Source organism: Solanum dulcamara, chromosome 4 (assembly GCF_947179165.1).
Source record: "Solanum dulcamara chromosome 4, daSolDulc1.2, whole genome shotgun sequence".
Lineage (NCBI taxonomy): Eukaryota > Viridiplantae > Streptophyta > Magnoliopsida > Solanales > Solanaceae > Solanum > Solanum dulcamara.
Window position 1 is genome coordinate 8,149,642 of NC_077240.1, and position 24,509 is coordinate 8,174,150.

The 24,509-nt window shown below is 34.2% G+C and overlaps 3 protein-coding genes across 5 annotated transcripts; all 3 read right to left on the reverse strand.

The window, feature by feature from the left end:
- Positions 1-656: 656 nt before the first annotated feature.
- LOC129885956 (22.7 kDa class IV heat shock protein-like) lies at positions 657-1,642 on the reverse strand. The gene has a single exon (XM_055960452.1). The coding sequence runs from the start codon at positions 1,421-1,423 to the stop codon at positions 845-847; it is 579 nt and encodes a 192-aa protein (XP_055816427.1). The 5' UTR covers positions 1,424-1,642; the 3' UTR covers positions 657-844.
- Positions 1,643-1,795: 153 nt separating this feature from the next.
- Positions 1,796-8,856, reverse strand: LOC129885955 (uncharacterized). Its single transcript, XM_055960451.1, has 18 exons — positions 8,624-8,856; positions 8,366-8,483; positions 8,059-8,246; positions 7,713-7,820; positions 7,133-7,197; positions 5,899-6,004; positions 5,333-5,416; positions 4,833-4,979; positions 4,588-4,716; positions 4,216-4,283; positions 3,924-3,957; positions 3,761-3,845; positions 3,481-3,548; positions 3,295-3,408; positions 3,161-3,196; positions 2,999-3,085; positions 2,223-2,314; positions 1,796-2,108 (listed from the first exon to the last, which is right to left on the reverse strand). Exons 1-18 carry the CDS (start codon positions 8,744-8,746, stop codon positions 1,937-1,939), a joined length of 1,824 nt encoding a protein of 607 aa, XP_055816426.1. The 5' UTR covers positions 8,747-8,856; the 3' UTR covers positions 1,796-1,936.
- Positions 8,857-14,680: 5,824 nt separating this feature from the next.
- On the reverse strand, positions 14,681-23,362 carry LOC129885957 (methionine S-methyltransferase). Of its 3 annotated transcripts, none has more exons than XM_055960454.1 (12): positions 22,956-23,362; positions 20,990-21,183; positions 20,666-20,872; positions 20,411-20,506; positions 20,120-20,308; positions 19,861-20,049; positions 19,517-19,765; positions 18,791-18,919; positions 18,215-18,535; positions 17,900-18,079; positions 15,785-16,744; positions 14,681-15,208 (listed from the first exon to the last, which is right to left on the reverse strand). In XM_055960454.1, exons 1-12 carry the CDS (start codon positions 23,197-23,199, stop codon positions 14,909-14,911), a joined length of 3,258 nt encoding a protein of 1,085 aa, XP_055816429.1. In that variant the 5' UTR covers positions 23,200-23,362; the 3' UTR covers positions 14,681-14,908. The 3 variants fall into 3 exon arrangements, with proteins under 3 accessions (XP_055816429.1, XP_055816430.1, XP_055816428.1); XM_055960455.1 differs by having other exon boundaries at positions 18,785-18,919; positions 19,517-19,753; positions 22,956-23,361; XM_055960453.1 differs by having other exon boundaries at positions 18,785-18,919; positions 22,956-23,361.
- Between the last annotated feature and the right edge of the window lie 1,147 nt (positions 23,363-24,509).

Here is a 24,509-nt window from a genome sequence, read left to right on the forward strand (position 1 = left end):
CAACAATCCAAACAAAGTGTTACATAACAACCATCCAAACAAAGTGTTAATTATCACTATGACAACTTGACAAATTACTCTCTCCTTCAGTTTTACTCGTACACTAATTTTGCATGTTTCTTGAAGAAACAATAATTGATATATGAATTTTATTATAATACTTATATTAATTCCTATATTTTAAAAATAATTTGATAAATAAGTAAAGTATATATATAGTCTGATTTTGATATGTTAACACTAATAAGTAAAAACAAAAAATCTATTTCTAAATTAGTAAAAATGAACAGAGTTCTTGTGTTCAATGATACTTACCTGATAATGCTTATTAACTTAAGTGATATCTTATTTTGATTGGCCTTGGTTTTAATTTTTTCAGATGTATCCCAAGGTGGGAAAGAAAAAAATATTTCCTCCGTTCAATAATAATTATCCGCTATTAACTGAAACAAAAAATAAGAAGAATAGTATTACGATATTACTTTTTAAATATATTAAGTTTAATATTTTTAAAATGTGTTAAATATTAAATAATATTTACTAGCAAAGATATAATAAATACAAATAGATAAATAATGTATTGATTTTTTAAATTGAAAAAATATGGTTAAACATCTATTATTTTTATGATGTTAGATAAAATTAAACAGAGTCACTAATAGCAAAACATTTTTTTTTTATCACATAAGATAAACAAGGACTCTTACATTATGACATCTTCATCTGTGTAGCTCAATTACAGAACCTTAATTAACCCAAACTTAACAGTAATTCACACCAACAAACATGATTTTAAAAAATACAAGATATGATTATGAACAATAATCACATTGTACACTTCCTTTTACATTGCAGCTTTAGTAGCTTTAATATCTTCACCGTTTACTACTGGTTCAGAAATACTAATCACTTTACCCTGTTTCTTCTCTTCCTCAGCTAATTTTGGTACAGTAATCTTCAACACCCCATTTTCCAAATTAGCTTTAATATGTTCCAAATCAACATCCCTTGGAAGCTTAAATTGTCTCCAGAACTTTCCAGAAGTTCTCTCAACTCTATGCCATTTCTCACCTTCGATATTTTCCTCCTCTGTTTTTCTCTCCCCACTAATTCTCAACACTCTGTTTTCTTCAACTTCGATCTTGATATCTTCCTTTTTCATCCCCGGAATGTCAAGTGAAATTATGTGTTCTTTTGATGTTTCTTTCCAATCTGTACGAGCTAATAAGGCGATTGATTGATCAATCCCTTTAGGAATTGTAAGTGGGGTTTGTTCAAGAATCTTAATTGGGTCTTCTTGTGGGAACATTAAGTCGAAGAATGGGCGTGTGTATGGCATTAAAGCTTGGGTTTTTGATGGAAGAACGGCTATAATCGTTGCTAAGACAAGAAGATTCATAACATGAACTTTTGCTTTTTCCATTTTTTGATTTGATGATAGTAAGTAGAACTTAGGAATGTGACGAGTATACTACTGATATATGAGTTATATTTTTGTTGTGTTGGTTGAATGGATTGCACAGTTGGAATTTATATATATGTTGAAGCAAAAAAGCAAAGGATAGTTCAAGAAGAATTTTGTTGTTAGTCTATAAGTTTCTAGAGAAAGGAATTTTCTTGGAGAGTCTTTAATTTTCTGGAATGTTCAAGAAGAGACTGTTGTGACAAGTAATCACTGACATTCATTTGGGGGGCTAATGGCCAAACTTCTTTAATAATTTAAATCAGAAAAGAACAAGGCATTCATAAATGTTTCAAGAACAAATATTTTTTTTTAAAAAAAAACAACAACAAAACTCATTAAGCAAGTAGGTTACAATGATGGTATTTTACTGTAATAAAGGTATGTGAGAATTGAGTCACTGGCTACTGCAGCTGGTTATTATAGCATATACATTCATACTCTATACTGCTGCTAATAATGTGCTGGGATATTTCATGGAAGGCTATTGGTACTTAGAGTTTCTTTACGAGGATCTGATCTTTTAATCGTCTCGTGAGCTTCAGAGGGACTCAGTTTGTAGTCTAAACCAGCTCCATATTGCCAAGCTTCAAGTCCGCGCTTCCATTCATATCTCATCTTGGCTGGAAATGATTCTATCATTGGCCTAACATAAAATGATAATAGTAAGGTGGCTAGTTACAATTCAATTGGAAATCAAAGTGCTTACTGTCAAAATATCACAGAAGAAAGGGAACTATGTATTACAGAAGCTTACTACCTAATTGTAGGGTCGAGGAAGGTAGAGAGAAATGTATAATATCCCAGCATGATAAAATGTCCAAACCATTCAAGAAGCAAAAGAATTCCAACCTGAAAAATCATCTCGTGTTTAGTTTTCCTCACTAATATGCAACACAACATTTACACATCTAGAAATATTAGAGTTGTGCAATTTTCAGAATGAAGTGACTCGTATTGATCTTTTGGATGACAGAATTCTACGTCTTTTGCAGTTCAGAAGTAGTGATACTCAAAGTCGGTAACTAATAGGTAGACCACAGATGGTTAAATTTTATAAAGTTTTTTGTGAAACTCAAGTCTTTCTCAGTTTTCCCAACTTTGCAAAGCTACTTCTCTGCAAGCCTAAATGAAATATTGTCTAGTTTTTTTTTTTTATCTCCAATGCATAAGATGGTGGCTGTTGCATTAGACTTAAAGTAAGAACTCCTAGTTAAGCCATTAGAAGTTTGAATTGTTTGCAATGTATGGCCTCTTTTGAGGCTACTCTTCAAATTGTATCCCCATAAGTACAGTGGACTAAATTTTATCTTTAAAACTAGTTGGATGAATCTTTCTTCTGCACAAATTTAGCCCATTGGACTAACAGAAACATAATTTAAATAGTGTGCTTGCTAAAAAAAAGCTATTTGTGCAATTGCCCCAAAAATTCATATTTTGAAGGATATGATATTTACAATAGAAGAAAAAGTAATTCCTTTCTCCTTAGTGTGGGGTGCAAAGATGAGAAATTAAAAAAGGCAACCATATATTTACCTGCTTGAATATTGATGGAATAATCTGAGGTCTCGTTAACGTTATGAGGCCTAGTGTTTTCACAAGAGGCCCAAACTGTATAACATCCTATATCAATTAAGATGAAAAGATATTAGTTCTAGACTAGATACAGAAACCATATACCACAATAAGATAGTTCACCTGAAGAAAAGGTCTCAAGACAGGATCCCCTAGTTTCTGCAAGTAGATGACAACAAGAAACGGATAAAGAACTCAAAATCCTATACTTAAAATGTCAAGGCATTTGAACTCCTTATAAGATGATGATGACTTACCTGCATACTTATGAAATTGACAAAAAGTAGTTCATTGATAAAATCTGGTGGAACATTGGACTGTTTCTTTGCTGACATTGCCCTTTGAAATAACCAGGAAGAACTCAAGTTCGGCTGCAGAACATAATACATAAGTGTGGTGATAGTTGAGTTATTCAACTGTTTATGTATCAGCTGAAAACTCACCATGTAAGGATTCAACAGTGACAAGCTTTTAGAGTCTAGAAAATTGCCTTCAAGTGCTTCATATATACCTTATCCCCAAAGAAAAAGACCAAAAATAATCAGTGCACCAGAAGCCACATTTTTACATCCATTTCAAAAATCTAACACATCTTTAATTAAACTAGTCAAATATCTAAGAGAAGAAGGCTGGTTGACATATGCGTCATTAATCTTTTCTTCTTGGAAGAAGATTTTATGTATTAGCAAGATGTTATAGATGGAGATAAGATAAAACTTTTACCAGTAGTCAATCTCCCCAGGTGCCTAGTCAAGCTCCCAAAACCACCAAAAGAAACCGGTGACTGTATGCCACTAGCATCCCCAAACTGTAGACATTCAAACTCATGTATTCTATTGATATGTTACAGCAATGTTTCATGTCTTTAAAGGGCTTGATGAAAAACCTGTAAAATACGATCAAACGCTGCTGGCAATGGACTGGCATCAAAATGAAAGGGGACAGAATTATCAGAAATAGAAAAAGGAAAAGTGACCAAGAAGTTTTTGAGAATGACTAGACTTATAATATATCCAAAAGTCATGTATCAAAATGCAAGGTGTTGCATATATTTTAGGATGCTTCAGTTATTCAATTATCGATGGAAAAAAACAATTAAGTTAGGTGGCAAGTGAAACAACTATAGAATCTGATGGATAAATCAATGCCTAAGCACAAACCTTAAAGTTAATGGTTACCTGTCTCTATACGTCGGGAAAATGCCAAATATTATCCTCAAGATTTCCAGATCGTCGAAAGACACTCCCTACAAATTCAAAATGGAAGAAATTAGAGGTTGAATAGATCACTAAGGAGAAATGGCTAAATTATACAACAAGTTAACAGTTACTGTTAATAATCCAAAACACCGGACCTACAAAGCTTGCCCAAACAACAAAAGCAATAACATGAGTCCCTTGGCAGATGTTTTTAACTGGCTTCAGATCTTTCAGGGACCTCTAAATAAGATCAATTGCAGGGAACAACGACAAGATACAGCTCCCAGAAGAAAAAGGGGAAAACAGAAGTATGCCAAACATAAGCCCCAAATAGCATACTCCAAAGGTTACCTGGTAATTTGGCATCAAATCCCAGTAATCTTCTAGTAACTCTTCCAGCTGTGGAGATCCGGGTTGAGGATCAACATAAGTGAACATATAAGTGGTTCGGTCTACGGGACCCGAGCCAGCAGGAAATGCCTGAAGATCATGGGAGCGTGTTGTTATTGGCCAGACTATGATGTGCATGATTGATTATCTTAAAGCATCTTAGCAATTCACATGGCATGCTTTCCAAGTACATTGAATCGTCTTACCTCCCAGAAATATTGGGCTAGTGACTGGCCAACTTCCTTTGAGGAAGCACTGCTAAATATGACATCACTTGTAGAGTTCTCCTTAAAACCACGGCAGCAAGTTCCAACCACAAGGCACATACCATCTGGTTTCCTTCCACATCTAATCTAAAGCAATTTTCAATCATAAGAGCCAGTTCAAGACATTGGGAAATGAACTAATAAAAGAATCCGAAGAGGAATTAAGTTAGTGAGATATGGAAAACTTTTACCAAAAGTGTTGGTAAGGATTACGAGGTCCAAGTAATCCTTGAATGCATGATATTTTTTGAGGAATCAAGTTGATATAATAAGAGAGTTGCTTTATTTACTATCTTCCGACCTAACTATCGTTGTCATGTAACATAACCGGCCCTTAACTGGGACTTACCTCTCCTGACCTTTACATTGCATGATACCAAAATCATTTTTTCGCGGAAAGAGACAGTTATAGTTGTATGCTTTAAGAAAAGATTGTGCACCTGTTTTACAATAGGAGAAAAATTTCCCATTGCATCAATGATGAGACGCGAGAATAAAGTCTTTCCCTCCTTTAGTTGCAAGACCTGTACAAAGAAAAGTATGAGCAATATCTGGATGAACTTAACTCATCCACTATGACTTCAATTATAGCAGAAAGATAATGGACAGCATTCTTTTGATGGTAATGCAAAACCCTTTGAGTGAAAGAAACCCAAATATCATCCCATCCCTCAGGCTCATCTTCATAACCCTTTGCGACTTTAATACTACTTCCATGTTTTTCTCTACGAAAGAATTCTAGAGTACTGTGATTTTGTTATTTGAAAGATTGTGTACTTGTTTTCAGAATTTCGGTCCTTTCAGCCTCTTCACTCTGGTCACTGTTAGGTTGGCCAAATTAAACAAAGGTCTTTTGAGGTTAAGCATAAAGTCAATCAAGGGAAAAGCCACTGCCCAAATTAGAAATCAAATAAAGAAATTCATTGTTTTATAGCCTAACCTAGGATGCTGCCTAAGTGATAAAGTGCATCCTTAAATAGACACATTTATGAGTAAGCAAGCATACTGCTGCATCCTGATACACGGATATGTTAGAGACGCTGTAACCTTCAAACGTGACACCTCCAAGGGAATCAAAACGCTCTTTCACAATCTCCACAAGCTTTACTGGCCTGCGAACAGATAGTATAAAAGAAACATTAAGAATTTGAGCTAGGTTTCACAAAAAACAAAGAAATTATAAGCAACAAATAATTTCTTGAAACACATTCTTTAAAAAAGCTAATAAAAATATATGTTAGTGAAATTCCATCTAAAACATAATTATTAAAACTTGTATGATGTTCAGATGCAGCATAGAAGTACTTTAATTCATTGACAGTAGAAGATAACTGATTTTCGAACTTCTAGTTACTAAGTTTTGCATAACATGGAGAGTATGGAAAAACAATAATAACAACGATAACTACTCTGCAATCCCAAGCTAGTTAGGGTCGGTTATACAAATCCTCACCATCCATTTTGTTCATTTAGACCCTAATATGGGAAGAGAGAGGTGGGAACCCTAAGCAAGGCAGGACCTATTATTTTGATACATTTGCTTATACACTGCCTATATATCTTTAGAGAAAGGCTATCTCTGTGGTTTTCCGCCATTGAAGTTCAAAACATTATGCTAAGTAAACCTAATTGGTTGCTTTCATCAGTATGATGCTATCAGGTTCTTGTGTGTACGGCCTGCCTTTATCACTTCCTAATTAGCAGTTTGTTCTGATCCTGATTCTGTTCCAAGAAAGAATAGGATTTAATACACCTTTCAAGAGGATTGATAGTTGGATTATTGATCGATGCGCCCGGATAACAATAGTAAAGCTGCATGACTCATTGTGTTTCCAAGAATTCTCTCAATATAACTATATCAGATCCAGAAATATTAGACAAGAAGTTTCAGAAAATACCCCGTCTTGATTCTATCTGCATCTGCACAATGCATCAGTTTGTTTCAGGGGTGGTTTTTTTGCTTCGTAATTTGGCACATTTGTACAGAACAGCCAAGAAATCTAGTATGAAATCTATCTCAGTTTCATACTAACGCTTATGCGCAATCATTTACATTTCACCAGATGATTGAGTTCTCATAGTGTTGACAGATGAGTCTCACTGATTAACTTTACATGCAAACAGAAAAAGAAAGAGGGGTTTTGATGTTCTTATAGAAACAAACACAGTAAAACTTCACAGTTATGAACTTTGCCTGCACACAGATTCCAGAAAAGATAAGGTATCCAAAACAGACTTACGAAACACCAAGATTGAGAATGCCCTGGACCCAAATGTCTCCCTTCCCTTCAAATCCACATCTATTCTGCAAAGTGACTCAGAAGCCAAAAGAGAATAAGTAACGATGCCTAGAAAACAGTAGAGGACCCTTAGCAGGAAACAGATCCAAGGTGTCATTTCACTATTATATACTTGAGCAACAGTATTAGTAAGATTTTTAACTTTGTCCTCTTTTACTCTATCCTCACCCCAAGTCCATTTGCAAAATATGTTCTTTATAGGCCTTCCAAACAAGAAATGGTAGGTCCGCACTGGTCAAAGATCATTATTACCAGGACACGGATTACTTGATGCACAAGACTTAAATTAGTTTTAAGACAAATGTCAAGGTAAATAGTGTTATTCACAAAGCAAGAGCAGTTCAAATATCTAATTAACAATCGTGTTACTTATGAAGACTAATCAAGGCCACAATTGCTTTCAGGTTCAGAACAGTGATATAGAGTCTTCATTGACATTCCACAGGATAAGCCTGAGAGGATGAGCCTTATCCGTGGAACTTCTATAAATATCCAATAAATTCTAGGATAGAGAACATACAGGGTTGAAGCTGGCAGCCGTAGCCTCTTCAATGTCATCTTCAGTTAAAATGCCAACTTCAACAAGTTCCAGCAGCTCTTTCCTTGATATGTTCCACTCTTGCTCCCTCTGTTCATCAATTTCCCATAAAAGTCAAGCATTATTAGACTCCTAAGCTATGTTGCTTAGACTCTTCAAAAATGACGCAGGGTGCAAGTCAGATCCTCCAAAAGTAATGCATTTTTGGAGTATCCAGTACAGGTGCAACAATATATTTAGAAAGTCCGAGCAACATAGCTACTAAGCAGATAATTAGTTCTAAATAGCATAATTGAATCCCACTAAGGCAGGGAATATAATACAATACCCCTTTTAAAACATTCCTTTCCACAACTCCAACTCGTAGACCTTTGGAACTTAATGCCGTGGCAATGAAGATTCCCAAAGTACCTCCACAAATAATGACATCAAACATTTCCTCCGATTTTCCAACATCCTCAGAATCTTTGAATGATCCGGGGACAGAGGAAACAACTTTCTGGGGTTCTTCAACAACTACAAACAGGAAAATTCAATATTACTTATATCCATTTATGGTGCGAGCATACCATATTAACAAGTAGAATATTGAATATATAAAGTTGTTGACAGCCTTCAAAAGTATATTTATCTACCTGTTGAAGCAGAGCAAATCTTAGACCACAGCTGGTCCAATCTTTTTAATGCACTGTATGAGTATGCACCACCAGCTCCACCAACTTCCCCACTTACTGCAATTCCCTCCATTATCCTCTGCAACAAGATTCAAGATTCATATTTATTCAGTATCCACTAGTTGTACATCTCACTCAACATGGTCTTTAACATTTGACATTTCCCCCCACCCCAAATAAAAAAAATCAAGCATGGGATTTTGACCAAAGAGAGTGTACCTGGGTTCTTGTAGGAGTGGCTTGTACTTGAAAATAAACTTTTTTTCTATTCCCAAAAGGTCTAATTGCAGAAGGGTTCTGAAAGACTCCATTTTTCACAGTTGGTTGCAGCTGAAGCGCCATTATGATAATTCAAGAATCAAAATTTCATAGAGGAAAAAAATGTTTTTTCCCTCAGGTTATCATGTTTTAAGTGAAGTGAACCAACAATTTCTCTGAAAGAATTAGTGGAAATAACCTGAGAACAAGCGTTAGACACGTTAGACTAGTAATCTTGTCCATCCACACCCACTCGTCGTTACATGACTTAACCAAATTACAGTTTGTTTTGTGAGTACATAACACGAGCATATAAATTTATGTATAAAAAATTATTAAAAATTATAATAAATATTTAATAAATATGAATTTATAACTTTATAATATAACTAATGAAATTATCGCGCTTTGCGCGATTATATTATTATATATATAAAATAATTCCTAAATAAATAATTTTTTATTTTAATAAAATAGCATATAATATTTATATTCAGAATAGTGTCGGATATATAAAATTGTTACATTCCGTATTTTTGCATCTTGGATTATTCGTAAGCTAACGGTTATAAATTTAAGGACTTTTAATTTTGAATTTTAAAAGGACATGATTTGTTGTAGATGTCAAGTTATATGAATAATTTATGTGAAGTAAAATACATCTCAAGAAGGACCCTTGGGCCAAATTAAAATAGAAGCCATCAGATATGTTTTTCTTAAAGTCACGTTTCGGATAAGCTGACTTCGGGAGGCCATAACCTCTTTAGAATTTGGGAATTTGGGAAAACTCTCAAAATGAAAGTTGTAGATAATGAAAATATCTTTCCAACCATAGGTCGTGGGATGAAATACGATATCGGAGTAATAACATATAGACATTTTAAGTCTGACAGGCCAAACTAAATAGTGGATTCGGCCCAACCCAATTCTAATTCGGGTCAGGCCCAATGCTCACGAAATTAAATCTGATTTTTTGTATTTATTCCTTCATACTTTAGACCAACACAATTCTGGAAATTTTCAGAGAGAGAGAGAAAGGGAGTTCTTGAGAGAAAAACCAAATCCGACCAAAATTCGAGTCCCGAAATCCGAAGCTCATGAAGAGAAAATTATTGTACGTCGCATTGGCTTCAATTTGAGGTAGATATCAGCCAATAAGGAGAAGATTTTATGTGGTTGCTGCAAATTTAATGTAATATTAAAGTCTCCTTTTCATTGTTAACAAGTTTAGTTAGAGTTTTAACGGATTAGAACGGAGAAAATAGTGTTATAAACTAGTTGGTGATTTGTTGAGATTTATGGGTTGAAGGGTTGTTTTAGGTAGCTTAAATGGATGGAATTAGCTTAGTGATGATGTATAATAATGGTTGATATTATTTTGATGTTGTTGATGAGTTGTTGTTCTTGAATTTGGTGGAAAAAGATGTATGAAGATTGTGAATGTTCAAACCTGTTTTTGGAATTGAGTAGCTGGTAGTAATTCTGGATTATCTCATTGTGTAGACCTTCTATTTTAGATATTAAACATGTTTTGGAAAGCTAATACACGTACCTACAACTCTTATGTTTATGTCTTAGTCTATATCTGCTGTTATTATGTCGAAAACTGAGGATGAATCATAAGATAAATTCTGTCCAGATTCTGGATTGAAAAATCCTTCATGTATAGTTGTTCGTATTTTGATGATATCTCTTTGTAGAAAATGATTTTTGAGTTGATTTCTTTTGCATTGGAAACTTAAGACAGAGATATAAATGTTTCATGAAGGTCATAAAGTCCAGTTTTGCCGTTTTTATTTTCAAAATTTAGATACAACGTGAGGTACTTGACTTTCCGAATTTACTTCTTTGGTAACATGAGTCGGGTGGAAATATTCTAGGCTTATTGTCAATAATAAATCTTATTTTGTGTCAATATTTTGGATTGTTGATGTTGATTGATGATTATATGGCTAGTTTGAAAGTGGGAAAAGTGAGCGGTATAGGGGAGGTGCTGTCCAATTTTTTTTAGAAATAACCTACTAACGATAGACTACGTTTTATTCTTGTCCATAGCTTAGCCATAGTGCTTAACGTTTTAATATAGGTTGAGACAATATTGGACAACATATACGTATAAACGCTAAAGGTATGTAAAGTTAACATTTTCTTCTTTTGGCATGATCCATATGAAACGAACGAATGACGTATGCTTAAATTCCAAAGAAACTCTTATTCGTAGATATACTCGGATGGCTACCGTTCTTGATTTTCAAAATTTATATTGTTATGTCTTGACTCATGTGTATGATTCCAGTCATCCTAGTTGGTATAACTCATGTTGTGGTATAATTCATATTTTAGTATAATCCATAATTAGTGTGATTCATAATGACTATTGTCTTGGTTTTCAAATGATGGACTGTTTTGCTTATTCTACTAAGTCTCCGATAATGATCAAATTTCACAAGGTTGCTAATGATACCTTATTCGTGCATATTGTCATGGTATTATTCATCGAGTCCTACGATAGGCCGGGTATGTTATCATGTATGGATTCCACTACATTATTCACCGAGTCCCTTACTAGAGGGCCGGGTACGTGATATGATAATATGATATTATGATGATATGACGATATGATTATGGCACCGAGTCCCATAATGGGCCGGGTACGGTATCAGTGTACACTACTCTATTCACCGAGTCCCTTGCTAGAGGTATATATATACATATGACGATATATTGATATAATTGTGACACCGAGTCCCATAACGGGCCAGGTACGATATATGATGATGATATGCATGTCTTCATTTTATAAGACACAGGTACAGTGATTTATTGATTATGATACTTGACTCCTGAATCTTTATTTCAGATGTGATCTCTTTTACGATATTTTATGCTTTATATACTCGGTACATATTTCGTACTGACCCCCTTCTTCGGGGGGCTGCATTTCATGCCCGCAGGTACATATACTCATTTTGGAGAGCCGTCAGCTTAGGATTTTACTCAACGGGTTTGAAGTGCTCCATTGTCTCAGAGCCCGAACTTTGGGTACTAATCCTTATAATGTATATATTTGTGTATTTAGGAGTACGACGGGGCCCTGTCCCGTCATATGCTATTGTTAATCCTCTTAGAGGTCTGTAGACACATGAGTGGGTTGTATATAGATGTTGTCCGGTGTACTAGTATGACTTATGTTTTTTGGACGTTTACATTCGGAGTGGAAGCCTTATCGGCTTACATATTATGTTATCTTATTTTTGACAATTAAGACTCCCAAAAAATAGGTGATTTTAGTATATATATAAGTAACAGTTTGAGACAACGTGCTACCCATATAAATTCTATATCATGTTTAATTGTCGATTGACTATAGATAATAGGTGTGTATACGAGGATCCAATTCGGACACTAGTCACGGGGCTAGGTCGTGACAAAAATAATATTGATATTTCTATTCATTTGCGACATGATATATTTTTCGTCTTTTTTCAAAAAACAAAATATAATTTTTTTCATGTGTATAGTAAAACAAAATATTTACTGTGTTAAAGTAAATGGAAAATATTTATTGTGATAAAGTAAATGGAATAAGACGTCAGATTTTGAAATAACAATATACTATTCTACTTTAAAATATATTTTTATATTTTAATTTTCTCTATCATTTGTAATAATACTTAATTCTATATTCAAATTCTGATTTAGTAAAAAAATTGAATTTCTTCATTATGTCTTTATTATTACATTCGTTTATAATTTTTTAAAATATTAATTAAATATTTTTAAATACTATGAAAATGAAATGGAATAATTATATTAATTGTACTTCATAACCAAAAAACAAGTAGGATAGTAGTAGTCTTTTCAATACATCTAGCTAAGTTATTAATACAAACCAAAGTTAAAAAAAGTTCTAGCAAAAGTAACTAAGTTACTAGTATAAATCAATGTAAGAAAAAAACCTAGCAAAAGTAATTCCTAATTATACTTCAAAAAAAGTTTTTCTTCTACCATCTTCCTTTGCAAGTAGATCTGTCACCATATTCTGCTCTCTAGCTATGTCAAACTCTTCAATATATACTACATAAAAAATTTAAACATAATTATAAATAAATAAAATATTATAGCAATTAAAAAATAAATCAAAAAAAATTATCTAAACTATACAATATAACTACAAATTATTTTTTCAATTGTTATAATAGTAAACAATAATCATTTCTTCAAATCTAACAAATATTGTAATCAAACTACAGTATATGATTATAATGTTAGAGTCAACCGCAAACTAATTGTTAAAGAAAACAATCACTATGATACTTGCTTGGAGGATGATAATACATAAATTAATAAAATATTAAGAAACCATGAAAGTACATAAAGATAAAAAGAAAGATTTGAGAATGAAATATTTCTTACCTTCATGTACTTCTTTTTTGTTATATGTGAATTAAATCACAAACCAATATATTGAATAAGAGAAAAGATAATCGTGAATGTGAATCTCCATGAAACTAAATATGAATTTATATAAGTAAAATAGAGAAAATCAAAAGAAAGACTTGAAAATAAAATATTTCTTACCTTCATATATTTCTTTTTTATTATATGTTACTTCATTCACAAATCAATATGATGAAGAGAAGAAAGAATAATCTTGAATGTGAATGTTCATAAAACTAAATATGAATTTATATAGGCAAATAGAGGAATATCATAAGACATTATAAACTTACAAATTAAAGTTTGGAGTTTATGGGGGGGTTATGAATATTATTAAAAATAAAAATTAAAAAGGTGTAAATCATGGGTAATTGTTCCTTGTAAATAAATTAAATAATAAAAAGATAAATTCTTAAAATATTATTATTTTATGATTAGAAGAAAGAAAAAAAAGAGAAAAAAGAAAAAATGAATTTCTAGAAATTAAAGATATATGAGTTATGAATAATTACTTCTTATAAATTAGCATGTGAAGAGTCTCTGTTGTAAATGTTTCTCTATTAATAAAATATTTATTGGTAATAAATTAAGTAATTTACTTTTACAATACAATAATTAATTTAAATAAGAAAAAAAAATCAAAAAAGGAAAAAAAAGATAAATGCAAATGAAGGTCATAGAGAGATGTCATATCACATTGTCTATGTTTCTCCTTTATATTATATATAGATAGATGCGTTCAATATTAAAAATTTCAAAAAATTCAATTCATAAAATTTAAATTCTGAATCTGCATCTGCTTCTGGTTTGTTTTCTTGGAATCAGAGTACTATTGTAGTGTATGCTTACACTTCCGGTGAATCTTTTATTTGTTGTTAACATGTGTAATGTATCTATATATAATTTCTTCATTATTATTTTTTTGTACTTCTACCTCCTCGAGGCAGTGGTAAGGTCTGTAAACACTCTATTCTCTTTAGGTTCTACAAATCTGCATACATTCTATCCTCCTTAGACCCTACTTAGTGGGATTCCACTGGGTATGTTGTTCTTTTTTTGTACTTGATTTGATACACTTACGTGAAGAGTCTTTCGAAAATAATCACTCTATCTTTATGAGGTGGTGTAAAATTTGTGTACACTCCATCCTCGTGAAACTTCACTTAATGAAATTTTACTGAATATGTTATTGTCGTTGATTGTAGTAAAATTTTTCTACCACTGATACACGATCCTTGAAAAGGAAAAAGTAATATTTGTATAGAGATTTGCTAGATATCATGAGTTGGACAACGAGCAAATAATTTACTGGCAGTTTGAGACACCAATTTCCTTATTGGTAGAAAGATGTAGACGATTCTTAAACATTAATTTCCCACGAAAGCTCAGTGAGTTTATTTGTTTTTATTTCTAAGTAGAACATTGTGTGAGATTCAACATTATTGTGTTTGATCTGTAATATTTCAAATATTGAGTCTCTTCGGATGAGCTTTTGTCTACTCATTAGTAATTGTCAGATCAATCCAAAATGAAATTTAAGTCGGGATTAAAGTTGGAAACTAATAATTTAAGCGGATGTAATTCAAATATACGAAGTACAGCTTATAGTCATCAGCAAATTTCACGGGAGGAATCAAATCGAGCATCACAGTTTTTTGTATACAGATGCATTAAACAAAAACTGTGTTGATGTATTAAGGTGTTCTTGCTCACAGGAAATGGGGCTTATTTCACAACAACCAAGTTGTGAAAAAACAAAAAATTGGAAAGATAGACACATTAGACCAGTCTTGGCTTGATTGTCTTTCATTGACCGACCATATCTCTAAATTTGACAATGCAAGCTAATGCACGCTCGAAATCACCATCTTCTAAGGCAATGGTGAAGCGACAGTAACCAGGAATTCCGGTCCACGAAGAGCTATTGATGCACAAACCAGTGGTCTTAAGCATGGCTTCTCTAATATTTGTGTCATCAAGTTTGCCATCCCATGAAGATGAATCTTTGCCGATTTTAACTGTCTTCCCGAGATAGGTAGATGGCTTTGCCACCACTGAAACGCCAGAATGAGCCTCAAGCACGTCCCAACCACAACTTTCAAGGGTCTGTTACACATAAATCAACAATTTGTATTAGGGAATTATAGTCAAGAATTACTAACTTGGAAGTTATTTATAAAAATTATACATTTGGAGGCTAAATACGACTTAGATTTTCTTCAATGGTACAAAAACAGATGCCATGTAAATATTTGAGAATTCAGTGGCATGGTTTGGTCACAAAAGCATATGAGTAATTTGTACAAGAGCATTTTGTGGTTCCTTCGATGGAACTTCAATTTGAAGTCCATGCTAGCAGCTAACAGAACACACAGCTGCAATTTGCTCCTTTTTTATAACTAAGAACACAGCTGCAATTTGCTCCTTTTATATAACTAAGATACTTCAAATACCTGGTATAAATATTCATATTCTTGGACGAGTTTAACAGTAACACCTAATCCATAATGTAGAGAAAATGATGTAAGCAACGACTCTAATGCAGTCAAGATGATGACTTAATGCAGCCGTGAATGTAACCCATAATGACAAATGACTAAAGTTCAAATGCTGACCAGAAGATGAAGTGATAATAAACATCTGATAATGTGAACTAAACCATTCCAGGTAAAAAAAAGATACCTTTTTCAAGAGCTTATATCGACTAGCCAGAATATTTTCATGCTCTGACACAGCATTGGAAAGTTCTGCTGTTCGTTCTCTTTGATCCAACAGCTTCTTTACTTGGTATTTTATAGTGCTGTGAGGTTTACTCAAACCAGGAAAACTGTGAAACGCCTCAATTAGAGCAGGCTGGTCTAGAAGCAGAAATCCAAATGAGACTCCAGCAGTAAGCATCTTCAGAAACAGTCCTCCAAGCAAAGAAACACAGAATGACTGGTTCTGAGATCTTAGTTTTGCTAGAGTGTCCTCCAAATTCCAGCCATCCGAGCCCTTGGAGTTGAACTCCACACCAGAAAATGAAGTATCAATTATGACCCTTGCCCCAAACTTTGAACACACAGATAATATACTCTTTATCTCCTCATTGCTGTAAAGCTGCCCGGTAGGGTTGACAGTAGGTCCGGAAATAAATATCCAAGGTCTGTTGACAGTCTTCAAAAAACTTTCAACTGTTTTCTGCGTCAATTTGAACCCTTCCTCTGGATTTGTAGGTATATATGCTATATTTGCATTCACAAATTTTGCAGCAGACACATAACTACCGTTGGAGCCAGCTGGGAAGCATAGAGCCCCACCTTCATGGATGCAACAAAGTACCAATTTACTAAAAAGAGCTAGAGGGCAGTCAGCATATATAAATTCTGTCTTGCTGTTCGTTGAGAAACCATAACTACTCTCCATTAGCTGTCTAATGTTGCTTGCGACATCAATTTCTGACTCTGCAATGTTCTGTCTCACAAAACTCTCAAAGATGGCTGCCTTGACAGGAGTTGGTATAGGTAAAAAACTTTGATCCACATCCATGTGAATCAGAGCATTGTCTGAATCAGTAACAGATAGCTCTGCATGATTGAGTACTGAGGAGACAGAGCTAGGAAAGCCAATCATTTTGGGTGCTTTCATCTTCTCACTTTCTCTCTGAAAGAATATGTAGAAGGTAAATTTTAGTACCTAGTGCTCAAACATTAAACAGCTAATTTAGGAGTTTAAGGTAATCCCTCCGTTTCAATTTGTTTGTCTTACTTTCCTTTTTAATCTGTTTAAAAAAGAATATTGCTTTCCTTTTTTGACAACTCTTTAATTTTAACTATCCACATGTCAAGTTTAAGACCACAAGATTAAAGTACATTTTGATACATTCTACGTATCTTTAGTATAAGACCACAAAATTTAAAAGTCTTCTTTACTTTCTTAAATTCCATGTCAAATCAAAATCAGGCAAACAAATTAAAACGGAGGGAGTGTTTTTTTTTAATTAAAGTCACAATCTTATTCATTAAACTCTAAATTAATAAAAAATATATTCTTTGTGATATTCTGTCGATATATTGATACCATATTGGTATCATATAGGAGTGAACTTAATCCTCTGTGATACTCTGTCAGTAAATTGATACCCTATCGGTATCATATTGATTCCGAAATCCTATCGTCATGTGCTCGAGTATTTATTAATAATAGTATAAGGATTCGATGCCCCTGATCTCCCCCTCCCGACCCACCCAAGAGAGAGACCCAAGTCCTAGAAGTCCTGCCAAATGGAGATTCAGCATAAACTCTACAACCTAAAACCAAACCCCATTTTGGCGCTTGTTTTGATGGAATTTAGAGTTTTAGTAGGCATAATGCAGTCCATTCCAAAGAAAGAAAATTCCATCATCACCAGAACTATCTCTAGAGTATTATGGATAAAGGGGCCAAAAAACCCAAATTGCCAGACATTTTCCTGTCTGCCCATACTGGAAATCATTATGAACAAGTAAATGATTATCTAGGACAGCCATATATACAAATACGAGCCAGAAAAACAAGCGTAACTTCGAGATACTCTAAGTTAAAAATACAGGCCTTCTCTTCTTTCTCTTTTCCTCACTTCCCTGATTTATTTACATTTTCTGATAATCCAGATTAGATCTTATACCAGAGATGAAACCTTAAAATGCTATAATCAAAACTAAACTTATATCCAATGGCTATAGCAGTGACTAGCAAATTCACACATATCTGAGCAGCAAAGGCTAAACTATAAAGAACCTTTTCCATTAGGCAATCATAAAAAGCCGAACTACTAACCTCAGCAGGTGGACGTCGATCAGAAAGCTGAAAAGCTAGCAGCTCGTGGAAAAGACAGCCATAATAATATTGGCTTATAAGAGCAGTATTTCCTTGTAATAATTCCATGGTTTTGGATAATGATTTATAGATACTTTCGTCTTCTGATATGACAAAAGCTACCTCCAGATCCGAATATACCTGAAAAACAAAGAGATTACAAAGATATATCTAGCTAACTACACCAGCCAAGTAACATAGAAACAAATGATAAAATAGGACCTAAAAATCTTTTAGAAATACACTAGCATATAGTATTGGAAAAAATAAACCTACCTGATTCTTTACTAAGCCACAGACAATAGCTGCATGAGAGGGAAGAAGAGCTCCAGCAAGGTATTTCAGGACCCCATTAGATTTGGGCAGGCTGGATAGCTCAAACTGGTCAGATATGTCTAAAAACAGACGACATCCAATTTCCCTTGTTGTGTCAAGTAGGTACTCAAAAGAAGAGCTAGTAACTGATTCAAATTGCGCCATCCCAGTAACTACAACTTGGGGCTTCAGCTTCTTTATCAGTTCAATCATCGAATCAGACTGACGTGGAGCTTCAATAACAGTGATGACATCCTCCGAATTACTATCAGTTTGACTTTTCTGCATGAAGGCGGGATATCAAGATTGTTAAAAATGGCCAATAAACCCTATATTGTTAAAAATGGCCAATAAACCCTATAACAAAGCTCATGAAAGATGAATAGACATATCCCTTCTCAAGTACTCACTTGGTGTAGTTAAAACATTAGTAAGAACTATGCTTTTGCATCAGGTTAGTGAAACAAATACAACACATGATGTTTTTTGGGAGAAATGGTAAAGATTATATTCAACGGAGAGAGCAAATACCTCAACCTTCAATGAGGTCAGCCATTGCCTAGGCAGGTGATGTGACAGTTGCTCATCCACAATTGCTAGATGTGGCAAGAATAACCGCAACAGATTCTCTATTGCCACAGCCCTTGAAGGGAAGACAACAACATTCTGACATATAATTGAGACACCCATGTTAGAATACATATAAATGTACATATGCTTTTGTATAAACCAATCCTGAAAAGATGCTTCCACAAAAGTCCCCTAGCTCAGTCCTAGAAAGCTGAAATGTTAAATGCTTTCTTTAAGGATGTGTCTATTGCATGACTTATCAGATAATCCTAGTTATATAGCTTGCAGCAGTTGACTGAGCAAATTATTAGATGCATTAAATTTACCATAGAACTTACAGTTCCGGTTGATGCCTTACCATGAAAACTACAGCGTTCAGTGCATCCTAACTTGCATTTCATACTGACCATTGCAACTTTGTAAGGCTAACTCATGTTTGGGAAACATTGAGCAGGAAAACTAAAAAGAGTTGCTTGTATAGATTATTTCAGAGAAGAATATGAAAATTATGAATGTACACTATAAGTCTATGACCTTTTTAAGTAGAAACTATATGCTAACATTCACAAAACAAGCTCCATATCCACACATGGCATTTTCTACAGGGCCATCTCTGGCAGCAACCCTTAATCTCTAATATTTCAGCAAAAGAATCTTGCAAAAAGAAAAATAACAAAGTTAAAACAATCTTACGTCAGTCATAAGAGGAAAATGGTGATACGTTTTCATAAAGCCAGCAATCTGATTGCGGAACCATCTACTTCCAGCAGGTGATTCATATGGGAAAACAGAGTTCTCCTTGAGCACACTAGCAAGATAAGCTAGGAAAGGGATCTTTTCATCTGCTACAGCATCATCTTCAAATGATAAATCCAGAGAATTACTGATATTGTGGAATCCGTTTTTTACAAACTCAAATATCTTTTTAACCTGCCAGTTCAGCTGAATCAGTTTTACGCGCATTTGCAGTGCTCTGAACTATATTATCCTCAATTTCAATTACCAGATTTGAATGTACGTAAGCCCTTTACAATTACCTGACTTGGCTGACGAAGTTGACAGCTGTACACAGATAAAGCATGAGAGATTCGGCCACCAGCCTTGCCATAAGCCCATGCTGTTCGAGCACAGATAGGCTGATCTCCAATCAGTCCCATGAAAAATTCAAACCGATGCATGCTACTTTTCTCGATTTCAACTAGAGCTGATATATCTGTGTCAGCTGCCTGCATTAACCTACTGTTTAGAGGCATAGTTTGTCGTAACTATTATCTCAATTAAATGGAATTTCCTCACCTGAAGAATTTTAGTTTGCCAAAGCTTGTTAACACGAAGACCACGGCGCTCAAATAATCGTTTGCAAACACCTTGCCCTGGACGGCCTCCCATGTTGAAAATCATAATGCCTGATGGCTTTATGACAGAAATACCTTCTTCAACTGCCCTTGCAATAAGCCCTAAGCCAAACTGATCTTCAACAAAGCCCTAGACATGATTAAAAAAAATTAATAAACATCATTTGAGTTTGGAAAGAAGCAAGGGCCTTTTCTATCAATCAATGACTTGTTAATCAGTTTATCACCCAACCTGAAGCGCACAATAATTGCTTAATGAATGCAGAAATTCTTCACTAGCATTTTCAGTAATCAACTTGGACATTGCATCTGGATTTGGATTAAGAATCTGTATCCAGCAGCAAAATGCACAGTCAGAATATGTGACCATAAACTTCCATCAAATGACCCCAACATACTCAGAATCTCCAGGTTTCTGTTAAGATTAAAGAGGGAAAATAGCAATTGCGTAGATAACCATAACATGGCATGCAAGTTGTAGCAATACCTGGGGGATGCACCCAACAATTCGTTCAAGTTCTATACGATTATCTTTGCAATAAGATAGCAGATCAGACTCGTGAAACTCTATCCTATCTAGTAGTGTTTTCTTTTCATCATCATATATTGGTTCGCCATTGTCATCCAGAGCATTCAAGTACAAATTTATCCACGAGATCTTTACTGCTCTTGGATTTATATCAAGTCCATATACCTGTAAAACAATAGTAAGATAAAGGTATTTGTAAGCAATTGCCCCAACAAAAGCATGATTTCCTGTAGCTTGAAATTGCGAGAGCAGTTCTAAAATATGGTTGTTGATAAGCACAACCTTTGATGGTGACCATTTCTCGGCAATGGCAATGGATATCCATCCATTTCCACATCCCAGCTCTGCAACTGTCTTGTCTTGGAAGATGGAATCAGGGTGTCTATTTAGTCCCTCATAAAAGGTGAAGGACCAATCCTCTGGGATAAAGATACTGGGGATGACCATCATTGTCAGTTTCTTTCGTTTCTGAAAACCTACAAAAAATAAACAGACAGGCGTGCTAAGAGAAGCAGTCTCTCAAAAACTAATTGTCCTTTTTCATTTTTCTGGGGTGATATCTCTGAATAGCATTAGAACAACTAATAGTAAAAGTGAGTTAAGAACATAACTAGAACTTCTTCATCAATGCGGCAACTGGCGATGCCTTAAAACTACATCATTGAGGAGAACACATCCGCTAGTTTAATAGCAAGCGCGTCAAGAAAATTTTTGTGCAAATGGCGGAAGGGATGAACCTTCATTTTTACCAACCAATTTCTGAAGCTTATAAGGAGATTTCTAGGGAGAAATGAAGACTTTATTTGAGCTCTGCTGATAGAGAATTAGGTAGAGGTTGCTGGTTTGATGTTAAAATTTTTATTACGTTCTCAAGTTCTGGATATGACAAGACTTTACACAATCTATTAGATTAGAAGTCAACAGTATCTCCATCTGCACAAAAACAAAAATGTTCAACTTGCTACAGAGGGAGTAGACGTATCCAATTTTGGTATCAGTATTGACCAAAGAAAGATTTATGCTTTGGGTGAATATGATATATACAGGGAGAAAGAATGATAAATAAAAATTTCAATGGACGTGAATGAAAGGCAATGGTGAAGGACCACGCGAATACAACAAAATCAGCAGAGGCTGTGGATCAGAAAGAAAGAGTGAACATGCAGAGAGTTTAGAAGTAGAAAAGAAAGTATCCTGAGTTCTATTCCATACTTGAGGTATCCCTTATGCAGAACTACTTTATGCTCAGTGCACACATTCTGATACAGGCTTAACTTGCCAAATTTAAGTTCCCACAGTCTGTAGAATACTTATAGAAGATGATCCTCTTGATATTCATGTCCTTGGTCTGTAGAAGGAGAAGCTTCCTTCAACAAGATTTACATGTAATCAAATCCTCTCTTTAGAGATAGATATACACAAAGGTATCACTGATAAATGAAGATCCCCCCTAAACATGTCCCTTCACATTTCCTAGTGTACCTGATGAATGAACCCAAGGAACTGTGAGTCCTCTCACATTTTTTTCTCATCTCTTTGGGCTCTTACATGTTAATTCTTATTCCCTTAAAACAGAATTAAACAATAACTATTTGCTTCGAACACAATTTGGTCGGATTCAGCTAGATGAATCTCACCATCCATTTCTCCATTTGAACAACTCTTATTGCATAAAAACTAAAGAAAAATTGCTGAACCTGAAACTACCAAAACTAAATGTTTTCTACCTTTTTTTAAAGGAACTGCGAATCATTCATAGAAGCATTATTCCATCAAATAATGTGAAATTAAACTATAATCTTCCATCCATCCCAAAAAGAATAACAGAATTTGGAGTACGGATTTGAACTCATCCAATTTTGTGTGATTCGAATATTAAATTCTTAATACATGTAATTGTTTGAAAAATTGCAGTCAGAAGACAAATTCTTCAACTGTACAAATAGTAATTGCACCAATCAAATTTGGACAGAGGAAGTAATAGCTCATGAACCTCATTTTTTTGACCAAATACACAAGTGACAACTCTGATGAAGAATCCACAGTTTTTTTTATAATAAAGCAAAAACAGGAAAAAATTATTGCGAAATTAAAATATGATGAGAATAGAACAAAAAACTGATCAACTATACACATCAACACATCGACGTATATCTATATTGCAAAAGACTTGTACAAGCAAATGTGACTATCAAAAAATACATAAAACAAAAACGATCATTAGAAAAAGGAGAAAAAGAGAGAAGACCTTCATATTGCTCAAGGACAATATCCTGAATCTGGAAATGGTAAGTTTGGAGGCATTGATTGGAGGCTTCTTTAGTAGCAAAACGTTTCTGCAGAAGAGTGAGGAAGATCCGAGCTTCTTTCCGGGTAACCGGATCCTCCAGTCGTTCAAGGAGTGATCGGAGCGTACTGTAAGCAGCATCACCAGACTGCTCACACCGTTTGAGGAAGTCATCGGTCGACGTACATAGTCCATTCACCGCCATTTCTGCAAAAACTCTGAGAAATGAGTTTCGGTTTTTTTTTTTTGGGGGAATGTGAAAAAAAGATGAATGGGGCAGCTGAGTGTGTTTCTCGAGGTCAAGTTAGATGAAACTTCCCGAATATATTGGAGTATTTTGAGTGAATTATGGAATAAACCTTTTACTATGTTTTTCTTTTCCTTTTAGGAAAATAAAATTGAGTTAAACAGGAAAAAGACGAAAAAAAAGATTGAAAGAATTAAGGGTTCGTTTAATGGGGCGCCTAAAAAGAGTGTTGAATAAAGTATATTAACAATATTGAGCAAGCAATGTAGGGAGTTTAAGCTTAACTAATTAACTAATAAGTTAATTTAATCAATGTAAAGTTTGGCGACATGACTTAAGTCTAAATATTTTAGGCAAAGCACGATTAAGACTTGAGTATATGGAGTACAAGTTTAGTGACATAACGTGTGCAGTGGAGGTGGGGTTGGGAATGGAAATGGAGTGAAAGTGAAGATCCATACTCAAGTCATATATCAGGAAGGAAGGTTCAAATATTTTGGATTTGTAAATTAAGGAAACGAAGAAATTGATGATGATGTTGCATATTGTATTGGAATAAGTTGGGTTGAATGTAGGTTTGTATTTGGGTTACTATGCGATAAGAATGTGTTGCCAAGGCTTAGAGTTAAATTCTACAAAGTGATAATTAAATTGATCTTGTTGTATGGATAAAGTATTGACCAGCCAAATGCTGATGCACGTCCTAAAGATGAATATAGCGAAAATGAGGATGTTAAGATGGGTGTGAGAGCGCACTAAAAGAAATATGACTAGGAATAAAGTTATACAAAACAAGATGAAAGTGGTTTCTACGTCATATAAAATAATAAAAACAAGACTAAAACAGTTTAGATATGTGATAAAAGATGCGTGAATGCGCTAATGAGAAGATGTAAGATGTTGTCTGTAATAGAAGTTAAGAGGGAAGAGGGAGACCGAAGAAGGATTATAGAAAAATGTGATTAGATAGAACATGGGATAACTCTAGCTTATTAAGGATATGATTCTAAATAAAAAGATGTGGAGATCGAGAATAAGTTAGAAGGTTAGTAGGCACCTGAGTGATATCACATTTGTTTTTTTTAAATGTGTATTACTATCTATTGTTTCATTTGACAATATCTTTTTGTTTTGTTGTCATTTTTCTTGCTTCCGTCCTTCTTAATTCCTTCCTTTTCTAGTGATCCGAGGGTTTATAAAAAATAACTTCTTTGTTCTACAAAGATAGGAATAACATCTATCCTCTTCAAAATTATTTATGAAATTAC

What these genes read in the sequence shown, in the direction of transcription:
- LOC129885955 (XM_055960451.1), bottom strand. Translation starts at nt 8,746, where the DNA reads ATGGCGCTTCAGCTGCAACCAACTGTGAAAAATGGAGTCTTTCAGAAC. An exon ending in TCAATTTCATAAGTATGCAG is followed by an intron (nt 3,197 to 3,294) that starts GTAAGTCATCAT and finishes ATCTACTTGCAG; the next exon opens with AAACTAGGGGATCCTGTCTT. An exon ending in TTCCTCGACCCTACAATTAG is followed by an intron (nt 2,109 to 2,222) that starts GTAGTAAGCTTC and finishes ATTTTATGTTAG; the next exon opens with GCCAATGATAGAATCATTTC.
- LOC129885956 (XM_055960452.1), bottom strand. Translation starts at nt 1,423, where the DNA reads ATGGAAAAAGCAAAAGTTCATGTTATGAATCTTCTTGTCTTAGCAACG.
- LOC129885957 (XM_055960453.1), bottom strand. Translation starts at nt 23,199, where the DNA reads ATGGCGGTGAATGGACTATGTACGTCGACCGATGACTTCCTCAAACGG. An exon ending in ATTTTCCTCTTATGACTGAC is followed by an intron (nt 18,920 to 19,516) that starts GTAAGATTGTTT and finishes ATTATATGTCAG; the next exon opens with AATGTTGTTGTCTTCCCTTC. An exon ending in TGACCTCATTGAAGGTTGAG is followed by an intron (nt 18,536 to 18,784) that starts GTATTTGCTCTC and finishes GCCTTCATGCAG; the next exon opens with AAAAGTCAAACTGATAGTAA.